The 18,900-nt window shown below is 38.7% G+C and overlaps 1 protein-coding gene across 4 annotated transcripts in view; it reads left to right on the forward strand.

The window, feature by feature from the left end:
- The window catches only part of LOC137985444 (uncharacterized), a 48,485-nt gene that overhangs the window by 22,624 nt on the left and 6,961 nt on the right, over nt 1–18,900 (forward strand). For all 4 annotated transcript variants that reach the window (XM_068833061.1, XM_068833063.1, XM_068833062.1 and 1 more), the window contains 9 exons: nt 1,897–1,974; nt 3,375–3,455; nt 5,114–5,190; nt 9,927–10,016; nt 10,642–10,801; nt 11,803–11,918; nt 12,565–12,746; nt 13,674–13,780; nt 14,139–14,286. In XM_068833061.1, the coding sequence (XP_068689162.1) occupies nt 1,897–1,974; nt 3,375–3,455; nt 5,114–5,190; nt 9,927–10,016; nt 10,642–10,801; nt 11,803–11,918; nt 12,565–12,746; nt 13,674–13,780; nt 14,139–14,286 (1,039 nt within the window). The remainder of the gene's footprint in view (nt 1–1,896; nt 1,975–3,374; nt 3,456–5,113; nt 5,191–9,926; nt 10,017–10,641; nt 10,802–11,802; nt 11,919–12,564; nt 12,747–13,673; nt 13,781–14,138; nt 14,287–18,900) is intronic.

Below are 18,900 nucleotides of genomic sequence, written 5' to 3' on the forward strand. Positions count from 1 at the left end.
ATGACATCACGGCTGCCATGTTGGAGCCCCTAAACAAAGAAACGGTGGCCATGTTGAAGCCCCGACGGAATCCTCCGGGAATTTAACTCTATTATTATGGAAATATTTTCTTTTGTTTTCGTTGAAAAACATGGCTGTTGATCACATGAGTGAAAACCAACAATAACCTCTTAAAACTGTTGGACAACATCAAAAAAAAGACAAAGAGAAACATGGATGGACATGAGTGGACACGTGAAATGGATTGCATTTGGGTAATATTGAAAAAGGTTCGATCTTCGTTTTTCAAGTTTATGGCAAATCACCTGGGTAAAGGTCATTTTTGCTCAGAATCATTGTGTTTGCCATGAATACTAACAATAATTTTGTAAGTAAAGGAATTCCACATTACCATTTTCGAGTTTTAAACTTGTGATTAACTAGTCAGAGATTTCTCCTAAACCCCCTAAGATAATGTGACATAGCCTCTTGCTCACTAATGTCTGAAGTGCTATTATTTTGCCCTTTCCACATTTACATGATGTAAGAAAGATACAGTTTTTACTCCATCTACACCTGTCATGGTTGTCACTTGTGTCATGGCTTTAAAATTGTCCACATCAGATCAGTTTGTCAATCATTTGTAGTGTTAAGCGGAAAATGGCATAGCAAGAGCTGTTAAAAATTCTAATGAGAAACCTGAATACCTGTCTCAATTTCACATATGGGGAACCCCTTAGAGACAAGAGGCTCGAAATTGTTTCTCCTTTTTTCACACAAAGAAACGTATTCTGTACTTAGTTATAGTTACATGTAGGGTAATCATATCAAGACAAAATTTGGCCAGATTTAACTCTGTCTAACACCAGACGATTTTACTGGTCAATGGCACCCCCCCCCCCCCCTCCCTCACCCTCGGGCCTTAAAGGGTTGAAGTCTGGGGCAAGGATGCAAACCCATACATGTATCCAGGTTGTCAAATTTGGGACCCCTTCTTGAAAAATTTGGGGGACCATTGCAAAATTTTGGGGTCAAGAATTAATATTTTAATCTGTTGCCTCTTAATTGCTGCTGCAGTCTCCTTTCAGATTTCTAAATTGCACAAAAATAAAGTCTTATCCCTCCCCTCGAATATGTAAAATAAAATGATCAATTTCTTTGAAACTATTAAACGTGTTATTTTTGACACTATCTCCGAAAAAGTTGCATCATTTGCACAACAGACAAGTTACATGCAAAACAAGAACCGAGACAATGACCCGTGGGCGCCTGGAATTAATATCAACAGGGTCGCACAAAACAAACATTTAAGATACTTCAGCGTTGGATTCTCTGTCATTTCACTCACAATAAGCAAACCAATGCTTGAAATTCGCTTGGAAAGCATGCAACAAACTGAACTTCGACTGACATGTTTAATTATCACTGGCAGATTGAAAGTGTCGCCGATTGTCTTGCCTTAAAAAAACAGCTCAGATCATATCATGCAACATGTGGGAATTCAAACACAAGAACTTAACTCCTCAAAGCTGGACATAATTGTTTACAAAATGAAATCATTCAACTACAGAAATGCGGAAATATAAGGAAGTCAGTCATGTCTCAGTAGTGAGAAATGGGACTGTTCAATTTCCTTGTGAAATATGCTGTTCGGATCTTTTTTCTTGGTGTTTGTAATTTGTATAAACATTCAATTTTTTCCTCTGTCCAGTTGGACCCTTTGCTCTATATTCTATGTGTCCAAAAGAAGAACAAGTTCGTCCCAGGGTGCAATGACGTACTCTGGATACAGAGTACATCTCTGCAAACCCACAACCTCCTGCTTGAAAGTCCAGTGCATTCTTGATGAAGCCATGTTTGTTGTATCTTCTGCAAAGCTTATGGTCTAATGAAGTTTGCTATTTTGTTTCTGATCAGGCAAAGGATATGGGAATCGGTCATCAGATTCATTTCTGTCAGAATCCTCCACCTCACCACCTTCTGATGCTGACGTAGGTAAGAAAAATAATATATTTTTGCCGAGTTAATACCAGATCAATGATGTGGTCTTTGGGTTGGACCTCCTGAGTTTTGCGTGGATAGCATTGTTGATTCATCTTTGTCACTCATGTTATTAATACTAGTGTCACGTATAGGTTTACATGTACCGGTTTGGTTACATGTGCATGATCCAGGTGCAGTGGCAGAGTATTGCATAGTGTCCCTGTGAACAGGAAATATCTCTAAAGCATTCCCTAAAGAATGGTCCAGTGCAGAATCCTGCCTGATCTGACAGTTGCTGCTAGGAACTGGCTTTCCTTTTAATGGGACATGTAGGGAGAAAAGCAATCAGCAAGGATTTCAGTGTCAAGCATGAACTTTTTGTTATAAATTTTCCACCCCTGCCTTTTTATGGTTCTAGACTTTTAGTATTCCCATTTTTCTTTCTTTCTCACTTTTCAAAAGTGGGTTTGTCTGACACCTTGTACTTTGTATACAAATGAAGTAACTTTTCATACATGCTGCTTTGATTCAAGTCTCAGGATTTTAAAGTTGCTGTACCTATGGCAATAAACTGTCCTACATGTACATTGTAAAACAAAAATCCAGTCAATAAAAATAACAGTCTTTTTTTTTTAATTAAAGTGCATCCAAACTCAAATACGTCTTTGTAAAGACAAGTCTTTTCACCTTAACCCATTGACTTCCAGGGGTTCCCCATTGACGAGTAAAACTGTCTGGCGTTAGACAGAGTAAAATGCTAAGTCTGGCCGGTTTCGGCCGGTTTGGACGTCAATGGTTTTATCCTACATAAACACCGGTACATAGGCCACATCTAGATACTGTTACATTTTGTCCAAAATTGGGGTGCAGCTGTCAATGGTAGGGACTTTTTAGAAATAAAATGTGTATTTGAGTTTTGTTGAGACTGCAAATTGAATGATTGATCAAAGGTGACATGGACTTTACCTTAAGCTTACACTGTACATTTACAGAATGAAGTACTTCAGTTATGAATTTTCATTAGAATTGTTTTTTTTTTTCCAAATACATAAACATGTAGATCTTGAGCTTATAAATTCTGGGTGCAGCTTATCTACAAGTTCAGTGTATCTACCAGTGTTAACAGTCAAGGCTGCTGCCTAAGAAAACTTTAAAGGGGCCCTCAGAGCTAAACACTGAGAACTTAGGAGCCCAACACATGAAGGGAAAGGTGTTGCTGTGAAAAATTAAGGCGCCCAGAGCTATTCTTTGGGAGCCCCAGGCTACCGGGCTCCTGTTAGGCAACAGCCTTGACAGTATATAATAAGTTTCACTTTCAAAGCAAGTTGAAAGTCAACACAGTTTGTTATCATTTCACTTTAGACTTCAACATGAACCTAATTCTTTGCATAAAATTATTTTGGTACTTGCAGATATTCTTTTTGGAAGCCCTGGAATTCCTTCACCAGGTTCATCTTCTCCATCACCAGCTGTCATCCCTGGGAATTCTGCAGGTAACACAAAATGGAGTCAATAATTCGGCAGTTAAACAAGGCTTGAAATTAAAACCATTGTCTCCTAAAGCGGCCTACCCTGCGAGCAGGGTTTCAGGAAGAGGAAGGAAGAAGTACTGCCAGCCGCCTTGACATTCTTTGATTTGCAGCTCATCCAAAGAAATGGATGGGTCAGTGATGAGTCTTTGTTTTGTGGTTTTATGGTTATTGGTCACGCATGACTGACACCTCCTACATTTGAATTTTTAATACATGCTCAACACGAGATGTTGAGGCGGCTGGCAGAGTCATCCTTCCTCTTTCCGACTTATCTAGGAAGATTGGAGGAGATTCTGCTCACAAGGTACTTGTACATTGTACATTCAAAGGCAGCTCCCATTGACAAGCAAAATTATCTGCCATTAGACTGTAAAATCTTATAAGTCTCACTCACAGAATTGGTCAACAAAAATCAAGCCACAGAGTATGTTGTGACAAGGTACAAATTAAAATTTGTCACAAAGCATATGGAAATGGAAATGGAAATGGAAGTGGAATTTGTTTACCCATGAACACCTTAACCCACTGACTCCCAGGGGTTCCCCATTGACGAGTAAAATCATCTGGCGTTATACAGAGTAAAATACTAAGTCTGGCCGGTTTCGGCTGGTTTGGATGCCAACGGGTTAAGAGTGCTCAGGAGCTCTTTCAACATGTGTCCATGCATTCCAGATAGAATTGGAATTTGACAGTGTTGGTTTTTGAGGTGAGGGGAAAACCAGATTACCCGGAGAAAAACCTCTCGAAGCAAAGAGAGAACCAACAATAAACTCAACCCACATACATGTATGACAGCGGGACTGGGAATCAAACCCGGGCCACATTGGTGGGAGGCGAGTGCTCTCATCACTGTGCCACCTGTGCTTCCCTAAATGATGGGTCGTTGCACTGTATTGTGTTGCGAGCAGTTTAACAGCAAAAGATGAGCCTGCGATACATAATGTGTCAAGAAACCGCTAAAAATGGCAGATGATCAAGGGAGTACATGCAGCAGCATGTATTATAACATGACCGCTAAATCACACTTCATTTTTGCCCCATATCTTTAGAGTGAAAGAAAATTCACAACCAGAAACAAAATAATTCTTTTCATTTCTTTATCAAATTATTTTAGTAAAACTAATGGAAAAGTGGCAAGTGCTTAAACCCTTTTAGTATAAATACACAGGTGATTATACAAAATCGCGCGCTCTCATTGGCTCGCTATCTCGGATTATCAGCCGATAATCACCTCGATGGACAAAATGGTTGCCAGTAGTCGTTTTGCCACTGTAAGTGAAGATGATTTCGCGTTGAAATGTTTTTTTTTTCTCTTTTTTGAAATAATCACCTGTGTATTTATACTAAAACAATTATTCGCCTCAGGCTCAGTGATTATAGGTGAATATTCACCTCGACTTGGTCTCGGTGAATATTCACCGATAATCATTTCGCCTTCGGCGAATAATTGTTAATTATTTTGCAATAGCAAGGGTGAAGACTAGTTGCAAATTTGTGACTTCCCAAATATTTTAGTCATGAGGGGGAGAATTGGTTGCAATTTCCAACCCTTTTAAAGAGTAACTCTTAGAGCACAGCATAATGATTGACTATGCTGATTTTTGATCTTTTATCAAAAGGTGCAGTTGTTCCTTACAATCCATCTGAAATAAGTCTTCAAGACCTCTCAGACAACAGTGGGATATTTCTGCTGCAGGTGTGTTTTTGTTCATTGTTTGTCATGTCATTAAGGACATTACATTTTACATGGGACCAAATAACACTCTCTGCCCAAGAGTTCACAATTCTTTTGGCAGCACAATGGATATGGACATGCACAGTATCTGGGTGGCTTGGAACAAGAGAGTCTACAAATCATGGACTTCAAGATCTTGTAAGGCCGGCCAAAAAAATGTATACCACAATGACATTTTTTCCTCCAGAACCTGCCAGTGGTCTTGCTGACCTTGCTGCTGATCAAGAAAATTGTGGCCCCTTGGGATGAGGATGACCTACATAAATAACTGACACTGTGTACATGCAGGGGTGGATCTATGGGGAGGGTGCAGGGTGCCCCCTCCCCCCCCCTGCATATGCATGCATCATGAAGTGCTCTTTTCCCCAACTTCAACATCACTCGTGTCTGCGGCACACAGACAATTAAATGTCATAAAGTGTCCCCCAAATGCCTCTCCTGAAGTTAGGATGAACAGCTGCATTTATCCTGACCTTAAAATAAAGCTAACCTTTACCCTAATAAATAATGATAATAAGAATATTAAATGCATGCGACCTTTTTCTTATTGCCCAATTTTGATACCCAACACTCAGTGTTCCATTAAGTCTATACATTTTTCAACCCATTTCCAACAACAAGGTAAGTGTTACAGTAGGTTTAGTGTTGCATTTACATGTCGGTCAGGATATGTGTAGACTCATCTTGTGCACCCTCACTCCTCCACGCACACCATGGCTCTATCACTAGTCTAGCCAATTTTATTTTCTACCAATCAGAAAGTCGCCTTCCTGTTAAGTACAAAATACAATTGGCTTAATGCAAAATACAATTGCGATGGGTGCTACGCCGTTCGTTGGGAGGAGGATTTTAATCACTCACTAAAAACCCTTTGATGCCTAAACTGGCCAAAACCAGCCAGACTTAGTATTTTACTCTGTCAAATGCCAGAGTATTTTACTCTAACACCAGACGATTTTACTTGTCAATGGGGAAACCCCAGGAGTGAATGGGTTAATCACTTACTGAAAAGCTATGTCCCATTAACCGCACTCCCAAAACTGCTGGAAATTGAGCCTAGGGTATCTGTGGTCCTAGACACTACATGTAGTAATGGATCTCAAGCAAGAGGACGCTCAAAATCAATGTGAATCTACATGTAACTACCGTATTTACCCGTGTATAAGTCGATCCCGTGTATCAGTCAACCCCCATTTTTGATAGCAAAAAAGCGATTTCTTAATTTCTTTGTTAAATGTTCATGGGACACTAATCTTGTATTCTTCGACTTCTGGAACTGTGGATACACAACAAAATCAGGGCCTCAAGTGCTTTATGGTTTTGTGGTTCAGCAGTTGTTGTATATGGGGGCATTTTGTCCTTGAGTTTCAAAAACGTTCTCAGAAAATCAAGCCTGTAAACCTCAAACTAATCTGTTTCGTTGTTCAAGGATAGAGGGCTTTAGAGGATAAGCACAACATCACAGAAGCAGGAGTTAATCTTTGAAAATAACTTGTGAATGATGCGAAATGTGCAAGGTTTAATTGGTCCTTGACTTATAATTTCTCACATGACAAACAAAACAAAACTCATAAACCAAACAATACGAAGTTTGCAAAAGCATTTAAATCAGCCAGGTTTGTATAAAGAATAAAAAACAATCATTACCAACCAGCATTTTCAGGCAACACAAGTGACGATGTTTTCACGCAAGCACGAGGTATTTTGCCAGGTTACTAAGCCGTTGAATGATCGCGTTTTATTTGAAGAAACAGAAATGCCTTTTAGAGCTTTCCGCCTTTGGAAAACAAAAATTTCCAGTGTCTATTTCATATTTGTGCTTGTGAGTATCTTCAACATTTAGAGTTGGACAAATCCTTTTTCATTTCACCTGGAATTGCTTACATTCATTTTAAAGTCTTTTGTCATTCATTTTGAAGTCTTTTTTCAACTGCATTCGTTATGCCCAAGACAACATTATTATGTTAATTTTGAATAAATTACTTAGCTGGAACTTGGCTCTAAATCTTTGACCCATGTATAAGTCGAGGGCAATTTTTGGAGCTTCTTTTGAGGCCATAAAAGGTCAACTTATACACTGGTAAATACTGTACATGCATTTATGGACATATCTGGGTTTATAAGCCTGTTATGTTTGATTTGAAGTATGTATCTGAGTCCATTATTGATCATTAATAATAATAATAATAATAATAATAATAATAATAATAATAATATAAACAACAACAGGGAAATAGCGGCTAATAAACCAGATACCATAATCAGAGATCACAAGAATCAAAAATGCCAGATTATAGATATGGCAGTCACGCCAGACAGAAATGCATCCGTTAAGGTAGTCAAGAAACTCTCTAAGTATAAAGACTTAGAGATTGAGATCGCTAGAATGGGGAAAATGGGAACAGAGATGATACCAGTTGTCATTGGTGCACTTGGGGTCATTAAGAAGGGACTGGAAAAGTACGTTGACAACATTCCAGGCACAGTCAGCAATGATGAGCTCCAAAAAATTACTCTTCTGGGGTCAGCTTGCATCTTGAAAAAGGTCCTGTCAATCAAGTGAACTCTTTGATACCTAAGGCCCATGGGTTGGACCTGGTGCTTCAGAGACTAAACAAGCAAGCCAAGGATTACAAGTTATAATAATAATAACAACAATAATAATAATAATATTAATAATAATAAGCTAACAATAATAAGCTAACAATAAGAGCTTTCGAAGTAGGACGGATACACCAGGTGAAAGTTCTAGTGGTACCATTGGTTATAGGGGCCCTTGGAACAGTCTTGAAAGACTTTGCGAAGTGGCAGGAGTACCTAGTAGGTATAGTGGATATAACTGGCAGCGCCCAGATGACGACCTTGTTGGGAACATCACACGTCCTCAGAAAGGTGCTGCGTCTCTGAGCTGTGGGAAGGAGCTGAGACATGGCATAGAACACCCAGCAAGAATTGAAAGCCGGAGAGAATAATAATAATAATAATAATAATAATAATAATAATAATAATAATAATAATAATAATAATAATGAGAATAATAATAATAATAATAATAATAATAATAATAACAATGAGGTTAAACTACTGTGGGACGTGAACATACAGTGTGATCATGTCATTAGACTGGACATTGTGGTTGTAAATAAACAGGAGAGAAAGTGCACTATTATTGATATTGCCGTACCAGCGGATAAAAGAATTGGTGAAAAGGAGAATGAGAAAGTTGAAAAGTATCAGGACCTTAAATGAGAAATTGCAAGAACAAAGCTATGTCAAGGCCAACAGAGTGGACGTCAGATTTGTGGATCACAGGAGGAAACGAGTCTGGGCAGTTGAAATGAGTTGCCCCTGGTTAGACAACCGTGGGAAAAAGGAGAGGGAGAAGACGGAAAAGTATGCTCCACTGCGCTGGGAGTTAAGGAAGCAGTACCCTGGCTATGTCGTGGAACAGTGCAACGTAGTGATTGATGTGCTAGGCGGTTGGTCTAAAGATTTAGAGAAAACAATAAAGAAACTTGTGGGCGCTAGAGGAAGGGAGGTTCTCAGAAGGATGCAGAAAGCTATTATCTCAAGTTCGCTTAACATAGCGCGGGCCTTCAAGGCCATCGTCAAATAATCTTACGAACTTTAGAAATTATAGAGTGTTAGAAAATTTTAAGGATTTTTTATTTATTTATTTATTTATTTTTAAATTTAAATTTAAATTAGAATTTTAGGATTCAGGATTTTAAGGATTATTATTGTTATGATATATATATATATATATATATATATAGAATGTATTTTATTATTTTAAAACGCTCCTTTATATAGAGACTTATGTTCTGTAAGAGGACATAGGCTACGCTTTGCGCCCTATGTACTTTTAACATTAGAGCATCCATACGTGTATACTGCAGATAATAATAATAATAATGACAATAACAATAATAATAAAACGGGGGTTTCATTAAAAGCCTGTCACCAGCAGTATACCACCATCTGTTTGTGAGAAATTTGCCTCTCACCGCCGACTGTTCTGCCTTGATTTTCACTCAAACCCTTAAAAGACAAGAGTGACCTCTGCTTACATGTACATTGAGTAACCCCAGGCATCTAAATGTACAGCTGTACTTAAAAAATTATTGAAACCCCTGAATAATGTGATTTTTCGTTTCGTTCTTCTTACTATTATCCTTTTATTATTATTAGTGTTCTGTAGGTATTTTTGGCAATTCAAGGCATTTTAACAGGGAAAATCAAAAGAAGAGAAATCTGTATCAGATACATGTATACAGATATTGATTACTGTTATACATCAGACTCACTATGAAAAATCTGATTGGTCGAGAGCATTCAATCAATTCACAATAGCTTGTGAACTTGACGTGATAAATGTAATATCTGCTGCAGATATTACAGTCAAGTTCAATGTCTGCCTGGTTACTAAGCGCCTTGGAGTGTTCTCCTCAGAAACAAAATGGCTGAACGCTTTGCTTCTGTTTCTGAGGATGAATTATGTGAAAAATGTATAATAAAACAATTCGGTTTTCGCATGATATCATGCTCAACCTCATCCAATAATTGTTTAATAAAACATTTATTTTGTAAATTTGCATCATGAATTATTAAGGAGTTTTATAAGTGTAATTACAACTGAAGTAGGGCAGATGAAGTACAAAAGGAATCATTACTTACCAGTGATATTCTTCTTGTAGGCTTTGGATGGTTTTGTGTTTGTCCTGTCCAACGAAGGAAAAGTCTTGTATGTGTCAGAAACAGTGTCAAATCACCTTGGATTGTCACAGGTGTGCTTTAAAAAAATGGAGCTGACAGTGTGTTGAATCTTTTGGATAAGTTTTAAATGAACTTGTTTCACAAACTTAAATTACATGTGGCTCATGTATGTGTCAATACCAAAAATAGTATACCCGCTATGATTGGCTAATCTAGCGGGCCATTCTACAGTACAGCCTGCTAAATTTGAACTTTTGATGCAGCATTTTTGAAGATGTTTTTCATGAAGAATAAACTTGTGAAACTGTTTTGAAAAGCCAATAAGGTTTCTAAATTTTTACACATGTTAATCATTTGTGCCAGTTGAATGTTCCACCTGACTTCAGCAAGTTTCCTTTCCTGTGCATGTTATTACCTCAGAGACACAATAAACATTCTACTAATCAAGTTTTCTCGGTCTGTGCTGAAAGTTACGTAGCCTTGTGTCAACCTGTTGATTGTGGCCCACGCACTTCGTGCTGGCGCCATCAATCAACAAAAAAAATGTTGGTCTGTGACTTACAGTAGGTACTGACCTCAAACTCACTTAGTAAGAGGTATGTAATTCAGCTCAGGCTAAAGTGTAATGAAAAAAATTGTAATTATAAATCCAATGTTTTTAACATATAATCATATCGCACTGTCTTTCATATCCAGGTGGAGCTGACTGGAAGTAATATATCCAGTTATATTCATCCTGAGGATCAAGATGATCTTTTTGGTTTGTTGGAGATTGCAAGACAGGAAGCAGAAAATTCCAATGGTCAGGCTGCTACTGGGGCGTTCACAGATAACATTCGGTTTTTTGGTCAACAACGTGAGTTTAAAAGACGACTGGTTTCCTCACTACTGGCAGAGTTTCCATTTCTGTAGATATTTAGAGACATGGCAAAAGGAGATTCTGCTCGTGTCTGCAATGTTTTTTGTTAAGCATGGGCCAGCGTTGCCAAGCAACCAAAACGTTTTGCACTTAATCTTATAATTTTTCGTCCCATAAAACCATACAGTTAAAGAAAAATCTCTCTCTCAGGACTGAAAGGGGTAAAGAGGACTTAGATGCTGTTGACCCATTCATCCCTGAAGCTGCTTTCATTGATGAGTAAAATCATGTGGCATTAGACAGATGAAAATCTATAAGTATCACTCTTAGGAGGAGAGGGTCTTCTTATCTAACCTGCCTGACTTTCTAGCTCAGTCTGAAGGTGGCGGTTGTCCAAGTTTTCTTCTGTCCTCATGTGAACCCATTTCCATTACTGGGGCTAATGCATGCATGAAGGGTAGCACTGAAACACACTATAAAATGGGTTACTTATGCTCTGTGTATGGTAGAACATTCATTCAAGCACCACTGATAATCCAAAATGGCGATCCACTAACACCAACAAAGAGATGGAAGCTTTAACACCTTAACTACTCCAGGAAGTAAATGGTGTTAACAGATTTTATTCTGTCTAACGCCAGACGATTTTACTGGTCAACTGGGGATGTCCTGGGGTCCCTGAGGAGTGCATGGGTTAACAAGTCAAAAAATGTGCCTCAAAGAGCTCTGTGTGCGTCCATTGTTAATTAACAAATCCTTCCATATGTTCAGTTCTAAGCTGCAGTGTTCCAGGCATTTAAAATTGTGCTCTAGGAGATATGCAGTTTAGAGAAAATAGTTTGTTGTGTCCATGATGAGAAAGGGACAGTTTGACCAAGGAGCAGTGTCTCTTATTTCTTGGACTCAAAATATAAAATGGAAAATAGATTTTGCTACTGGACATGATGGTTTACTTTCCTGCAGACTATCCCATTCTAACTTTGCCATTTTAATCACAGCTTTTGATAACAATGATGATCTTCCTAGTGAAGAAAAACCCAAGTCCTTCTTCATGCGCATGAAGTGTACTCTTGTTCGACGAGGTGGATCATACACCAAATCGTCAGGGTTTAAGGTAGGCATCTTTAGTTGACCAGGGCTGGGTTGTACAAAGCCAGTGATACCAATCCTGGATTACAGAAATTTTTTTTAAATTTCATTTACCAGTTGAAAAAGGGTGAACCTGCTAAAGTTTTAGCTATAAAATATGGCTTTGACTTTTTGTTTTCCTTCTCCTTAAAATGATATTTTTAAGGCTTTTTTGAAGGGCAACATTTAAACCTTGCTTGGTATTTCATCACAGATTAGTGTTAATTGGCTTTCAGACAACTGGGCCTACAGCTGTAGGTGGTCTTGAATTTATTTCTGAGCAGCCCACTTGCACCAGCTAATGGCAGAAATGAAATTCAAAGGGAAAGTGTCTGATGGATGTCAGGACAGTTTTGGTCACTGCCAGCTATTTACAGTGTTGATGTGGAATTGCTTATACTGGTGCAGAAGTAAATTTCAAAAATCAGTAAGACAGCAAAAGTAGTTTCGTCAACAAAGCTCGTCAGAACAATATGGCAACCAACTGACGAGGTCTGTAGACGAAACTACTTTTGCAGTAGCATATTCATGTGTGTGTCGGAGGTAAAAGCAAATTAGGTTTTTCCTTATCACTATGGTGTTTAGTAATACTTTCTTGGCATAATTTTACAAGTTGATTTCTTGCTTTCCAGGTTATCCACTGTATGGGAAGAATGAAAAGATACGAAGCCAAAGGCCTTCCAGAAGTAAAGTTTGCTTTTGTTGCCATTGGACAGCCACTCCCCACCATGAACATCAATGAGCTCCCACTGGAGTGCAACATGTTTGTAAGCCGAGTGAACATGGATCTGAAAATTGTGTATTGCGAGGGAAGGTAGGTCAGAGATTCTTGGTCGATGAGAGACATTAGGTAGTTTAAGCAAATGACAACAGAAGGGTCGGCGAAAATGTTACTCCAGAATAAGAAATTATAACTTCATCGTTATCATAATCATCATCTATGCTGTCATGGAGCATTTGTTGTGTACCAGGCCACCTCCTTCCAAGGAGGTTCTCAAAATAACATTCTCCTTGGCAATCTTTTTGGATCCATTTGGATTATGTGACCGAACCGGGTCAGCCGCTTGCCAACGAAGTATCTCTGTTAGTGGGGGTTGACCAAGCCAGTAACACTGTACAATTCCTCATTCGAAATGTCCATGTCACTGCAATCATTCTCCTCAAACAGCGGTTATAAAAAAAAACATATACTCGGTTCTCCTCCTGGATGGAAGTATTCCGGGCGTTCGCAGTAACTTAGTGCTATCTTAAGTATTTCTTGATTATTCCATTTTGCACGTTGTACAATATGGGCAAACTATCCTGTGACTTGATGGGTACGAACGGTTTTAAAGTGAAGATAGAAAATGGTTCTTTGTTGTAAGGCAATAATGTCTTCAAAACCTATAATATGGGAATGTCTGGACTACTTTTGCCTTTTATAGTTTCTGCAGATTGTAAGTACGTAAATTGTTAGAGCAGATATTTGACATCACAAAACCTCATACAACCATGTGTAATATTGTATATTAGATACGCCATTTACCCCACTTTTCAAATGGTGGATCATATGATGAAAAAGTATCCCACAAGAGCACATTTAGGTCAATCACATGAGACAAATGCTGTTCAGCTGCAGTCGCTGTCGGATCAAGCATAACATGCATGCCTTTTTTAATGGCTACAGTAGAACCTCAAGCAAAGAATTGAAAGTTATTATGGAGTTGACAATGTAATTGTGACTTTGATAAAATAATTTCAGAATTCACAAGTTCACGGATTATTTTGCAAGAGACATCGTTGGGATCTCAGCATACGATTTCTACCATGCCAATGACATTGGCATCATACAAGGACACCATGCAAAATGTAAGCTACAAGCTTAGTCTTTTGGTCTGTAGCAAACAAGCTCTCCATTGGGCAGTGTGAGATGTCCCTCGAAGTCTTGAAGGACACTGAACGTTCATGTATCCTATTACACGTGCCAGTCGCATAGCCATACCACATAGAGGACTGTTATCTCCTGAAACAGCAAGCTTTCTTAAAGACCGACAATTAATTTTTGTGCCCCCCCCCCCCACGCCCATTAACGATTAAAATCGTCTGGCGTTAGACTGAGTAAAATCTATTGAAACTCACTTGCAGGGGTCATTGGTTTAACGGAGAAGTAGTTCAGTTTTAACTGGAGGTAGAGGTTGTTAACCCATTCACTCCTTTTCTTTAATAGTTCTATCCAAGGGTCAGGTGTTAACAAAGTACTACCGCTGGATGAACAAAAATGGTGGCTGGGTGTGGTTGCAAACAAAGGCATCTCTTATCCCACATCCGTCCAATCCAGAATTGAAACAAATGTTATGTCTAAACTACATTGTGAGGTAAATAAATTCAAGGATTTATCTAATTTATAAACCTCCACGATGCATTTCATATTATTGCCGTATAGAGTTCTGCAGCCCTGGTTAAAGTGCCATTGTGACCGAAAAATAAATTCTTCTTTTTCTTTTGGATTTTAGAACTATTTTAACTAAACACTAAGGCCCGTTTCAAACCTCGAACCTTACATGGGCCGAATCTAATGCAAATGAGCGAAAGCAATAGATTTTTCTCATTTGCATTAGATTCGACACATGCAAAGTTCGTCGTTTGAAACGGGCCTTAGCGACCAAAGTTTTAAGCCCTGATTTCAAAAAGACACCTGTTGTTTATTTTAACTGGAATTTTCCTATTTAATGTTCCGCCATTGCTAACCTTAAGATCTTGAGAGAGCTGGATGCAGGAGGAAATTAATAATTCCGCAGAATTAATATGCTACGCCTTCAGACTTTTAAACTCGCGTTTTGCATATATAGTGAGCTGCATTCACACACTGAAATTTTTAGGTAGTGAATGACGTCACTTTTCCCTGGATCCAACCTTTTGATGTCCAATCGGTCAGGTTTGAACCAGAGTAATGGCGAACCGTGAAATACTTACTCTCAAAGGAAACGGCCTTTGGATAAAAGTGAAATCTCAAACTTTTGCCAGTCAGGTGTAAGCAAACACGATTTTACCCTGCTAGCAGAGATTTCTTTCTGGCAATTCTTTTAGCATGTACGAAGTCGTTGGCGTCTCTTGTATTTCGCGTAGTCGGAATAAATACGAGCAGGGTTTTTGTTAAGATTTGTAATAACAGGGACCTTTTCCCAAGTAAGAGGGACCAAAATGGCGGCTATACACGCAGTGGTAAGTGGGGGGGGGGGGGGGGGTGTCCGGGGAGCCTCCCCTGGTAAAATTTTGAAATTTTAGGGCCAAATGGGTGTATTTTAGGCTACGTTTTCACACTTTGTTCTTATATTAGCTGATATAATGAGGCATTCGTTAATATGAAACATGCAACTTTTAGTATGGATCACATGCCAAAATGCTTAGCCAATAAATTACAACTTTGGCTTTTTCACAATTTTATTCATTTTAACAGTTGTAAAATATAAATCTATAATACTCCTCAATAACACATACTCTTCAGCTTCAGTAATCCATACTGTATCTTTCTGCATGCTCGTCATGTATGTCAAACGACTGGTGTTTTTCTTGTTCTTAAATCACTAATAAAATTTTAACTATTAATTTATTTCGTCTCTAAAAATAAATCAACTTTTGGCTCAGAAATTCTGAAATGCATTTATTCATGGCGTGATTTAACCTTAGACAACAACTCAGAGCAATGAATTATCTATACTTGATACTTTATAACTAATCAAAGAAATAGTCTGATCCATAGTCAGAATCTTTCATATTGTGGCTTTTACAGCTTCTGCACTCGTTAAAAAAAAAAAAAAACAAATAAAGAGAAACCAGGGGGTATCGCCTTTGCAGTACGGCGGCACGAAGTCTCGCTTGTCTCGCGTGCCTAATTTGTTGTTTCCGCATTCTTGCGATAAATAATCGGACACTTTTTTTCCGTGAAAAAGTTGCAACCCTTTTTATAACATAACGAACATAAAGCAACATTTAACGTTGTTTTCGTTCAACATTCAACATTTTAATCGCTACATTCTGGTTTATAATTATCTGATGCAATAAATTAATTGACGCTTTGTTTCAATGTAATTGAATTAGCGCGTGTGCGTTTTAAAACTTAAAACGGTTGTCTCCAAGTATTTGCACTAAACCTGTATGAATTCTTTAAGTATCATTATAAGCTCCACCTTTATGCTGCAGATTTCCTATGATATGAATATTTTTTGCCGTCTTCTTGTTAAAGTAGAAACTAATGTAAACAAGTTGGCTTCGCTTCGCTGCACACGTTTTTTAAATTTAGTTCTACGTGTAAACCTGAATACACTGTAAATTAAAATGGTGTTGAATGAAAAATAACTGAATCACAACACGACATGCCTATCTTAACTTGTTAGACCAAGAAAGGTAAAGAAAACCTTGTGGGTAATTAAAAAAAAGTCAGACTAAATATAGCAACGCAATTTTATCGACTTTATGATCTCACCGAAGCGGCGCGAGATGTAATTTTTACAAATTAATTACATTTTTAATACTACAAAGAAAACAGCGTACCTCTGAGTGAAGTGTTGATTAATTTTCCGCTTTATTTGCTACTGTGCAAGGCTACCGAAGTAGATATGTCACGTAACGTTGTCACAAAGATGAAAACTGCTGTTTGACTGTTTTCTCTCGAGAGCAAATGCTACACTGAACTGTAACGATGGAACAAGCTGTATTTATTGCGGTTGTGGAACGCAACACCAGGAGAAACATTGACGGAAATACGCATTTTTTTTTCTCGCGAGGCTTCCAGATTTTGCAACACTGTTTATTTTTGACACATTTACTCACGAAAGGAGGTTATTAGATACTTCGATGACGAACTTTGAGAGTGCCGATAAATGCGTTTGTTTTGTTTCATAGTGTCTGAAGTCACGAACTCCAAATCAGCTGCACGTGCACAACATTTATCACAAAGAAAGAAATATCCAGAGCACAGAAATAATACAAAGTTTTATGTATTTTACGTTCAAAGTTAACATTATTGGATGACCATAATCTCCGCAGGAGTTTTAGTACAACTTGTGCGTGAAATAGCCGGGACAAAAATTAAAATAGCCAAGCAAAGGACCCGGTGTCCCGGCCCTAACAAAAACCCTGACGAGAGACACAAACGACTTCGTACATGCTAAAAGACTCACCAGAAAGAAACCTCTACTAGCAGGGTAACACTCTTTCAAATCTGAAGAAAAAGGGAAGTGATTTTTTTTTTTAAATCACAGGGGCACTCTAACCGCTGACCTGTTGGCTCAGTTGCTTGTGCATCGGACTACTGTGCGAGAGTTTTAGTCCTTATCCGAGAAGTCTAGAAAATCTAACCGTCTGCAGATGTCGTTCAGTTAAGACTGAGTGTTGGTTTGGCCGCAGTTTTGATCCCGCGACCTCCCGCACATCATTCCGATGCTAAACTGACTGAGCAAAACGTTTGACGGTGGATGTAGACTGTAAGTTTTCTTTAGTCTTAATATGCGTAGCCTCCTGCGCAGACATTCTTTTGGCTCGTCACGCAATCTTTCCTTTCGTTGGTGTGGCTATATTGCGTGACGAGCGAAGAGAATGTCTTCACAGGAGGCGAAATATGCCTTACTTGTGGTAAAAATAAAGTAGGTGATCTCTGCGTCATCCTTTGCATGGCAAACTCGTTTTCTGTGAAAGGGGGGAAAAGCACACATTTTCAAGATGCTGCAGAAAATGAGGCTGTTGAATTGGCTTAAAACTGCACCAATAATTTCTTTAGAGCTAAAAGTTGACTCACAGCAGTGTGCTCGCAACAGGATTTAAAAGCTGTTTCGGCAACCCAACTGCAAGGCCACATTTTATCACTAAGACCATCTTGAATTTAGTCCTTAGGAACACCGACACCTGACGCAACTGGCCTAGTCTTAAAGTGCTACTATGACCAAGAATTCAATTATTCTTTTTATTTAGATTTCAAAACATTATTGACTAAACACTAAGTGACCCAAGTTTTAACCCTTGGTATAAAATAGATACCAGGTGCCAGTTGTTCAAACGATAACTGGATAGCGCTATCCACCGGATAAATCACGATCCAGGGGATGAACACTAGGAAAACCAATTGAGTTATCCAGTGGATAGCGTTATCCACCCTTCAAATAACCGGTGCCTGTTTAGTTTTACTAGAGTTTTCCCATTTAATTGTCCGCCATTACTAAGAGAGCCGGATCGAGGAGACGAGGACAAAATGACGTCAAAGACGCACCAGTTTAAGATTGCAATGCGAATGTGCGCCGCAGAATTAATATGCAGGACGGGAGTTTTGGGCTTGCAGACTCTTAAACTCGTGTTTTGCATCTATAATAAGCTGCATTGTTATCAATACGCGCGACCCAATGACAGACTGCCCTCTGTAAAACGCGCCTTTTTGCGGGCCAAACGGGAAATGCTCGGCTGAAAATGCATTTGCCCGCCCTGATTCTGATTGGCTGCAGAGATGTGAAACAACTTCGCTCGGCCATTGAGATCCTTAGGATACCTTTTCAATGGCAGAGTTGGCACAAATTTTTGTGGATGAGTTTCTAACGTCTTTTTTCTCAATTTTTGCTCTTGTTTTGCTGATCGTATTGATGCATCATCTTTCCATACCATAGTTTCATGCTACATCTCTGTTGAAATTTTTTTTAGAATGGAATTGGCCTTGTGTATTGGATAATAATGATAATCGCATCACTTTTGTCGGGCCTATAGTTTGTCTCCCGTAACATCATTTGTGCCCGAGCGGAGCTACAAAGCGAGCCACAAATAAACTATGTTCCCTCCAAAAATCAAGTGATTGTCCCATGTACACACTGAATTTTAAGCTGGTGAGTAAATGAGGTCACTTTTCCCAAGATCCAACCCTCCGAGGTTCATTCGGTCAGTTTTGAACGTGAGTAATGGCGGACCGTGAAATCCAAAACTAAACAGCCTTTGGACAAAAATTGAGGCAT

This window comes from Montipora foliosa, chromosome 14, assembly GCF_036669935.1.
Source record: "Montipora foliosa isolate CH-2021 chromosome 14, ASM3666993v2, whole genome shotgun sequence".
NCBI classification, from domain to species: Eukaryota; Metazoa; Cnidaria; class Anthozoa; order Scleractinia; family Acroporidae; genus Montipora; species Montipora foliosa.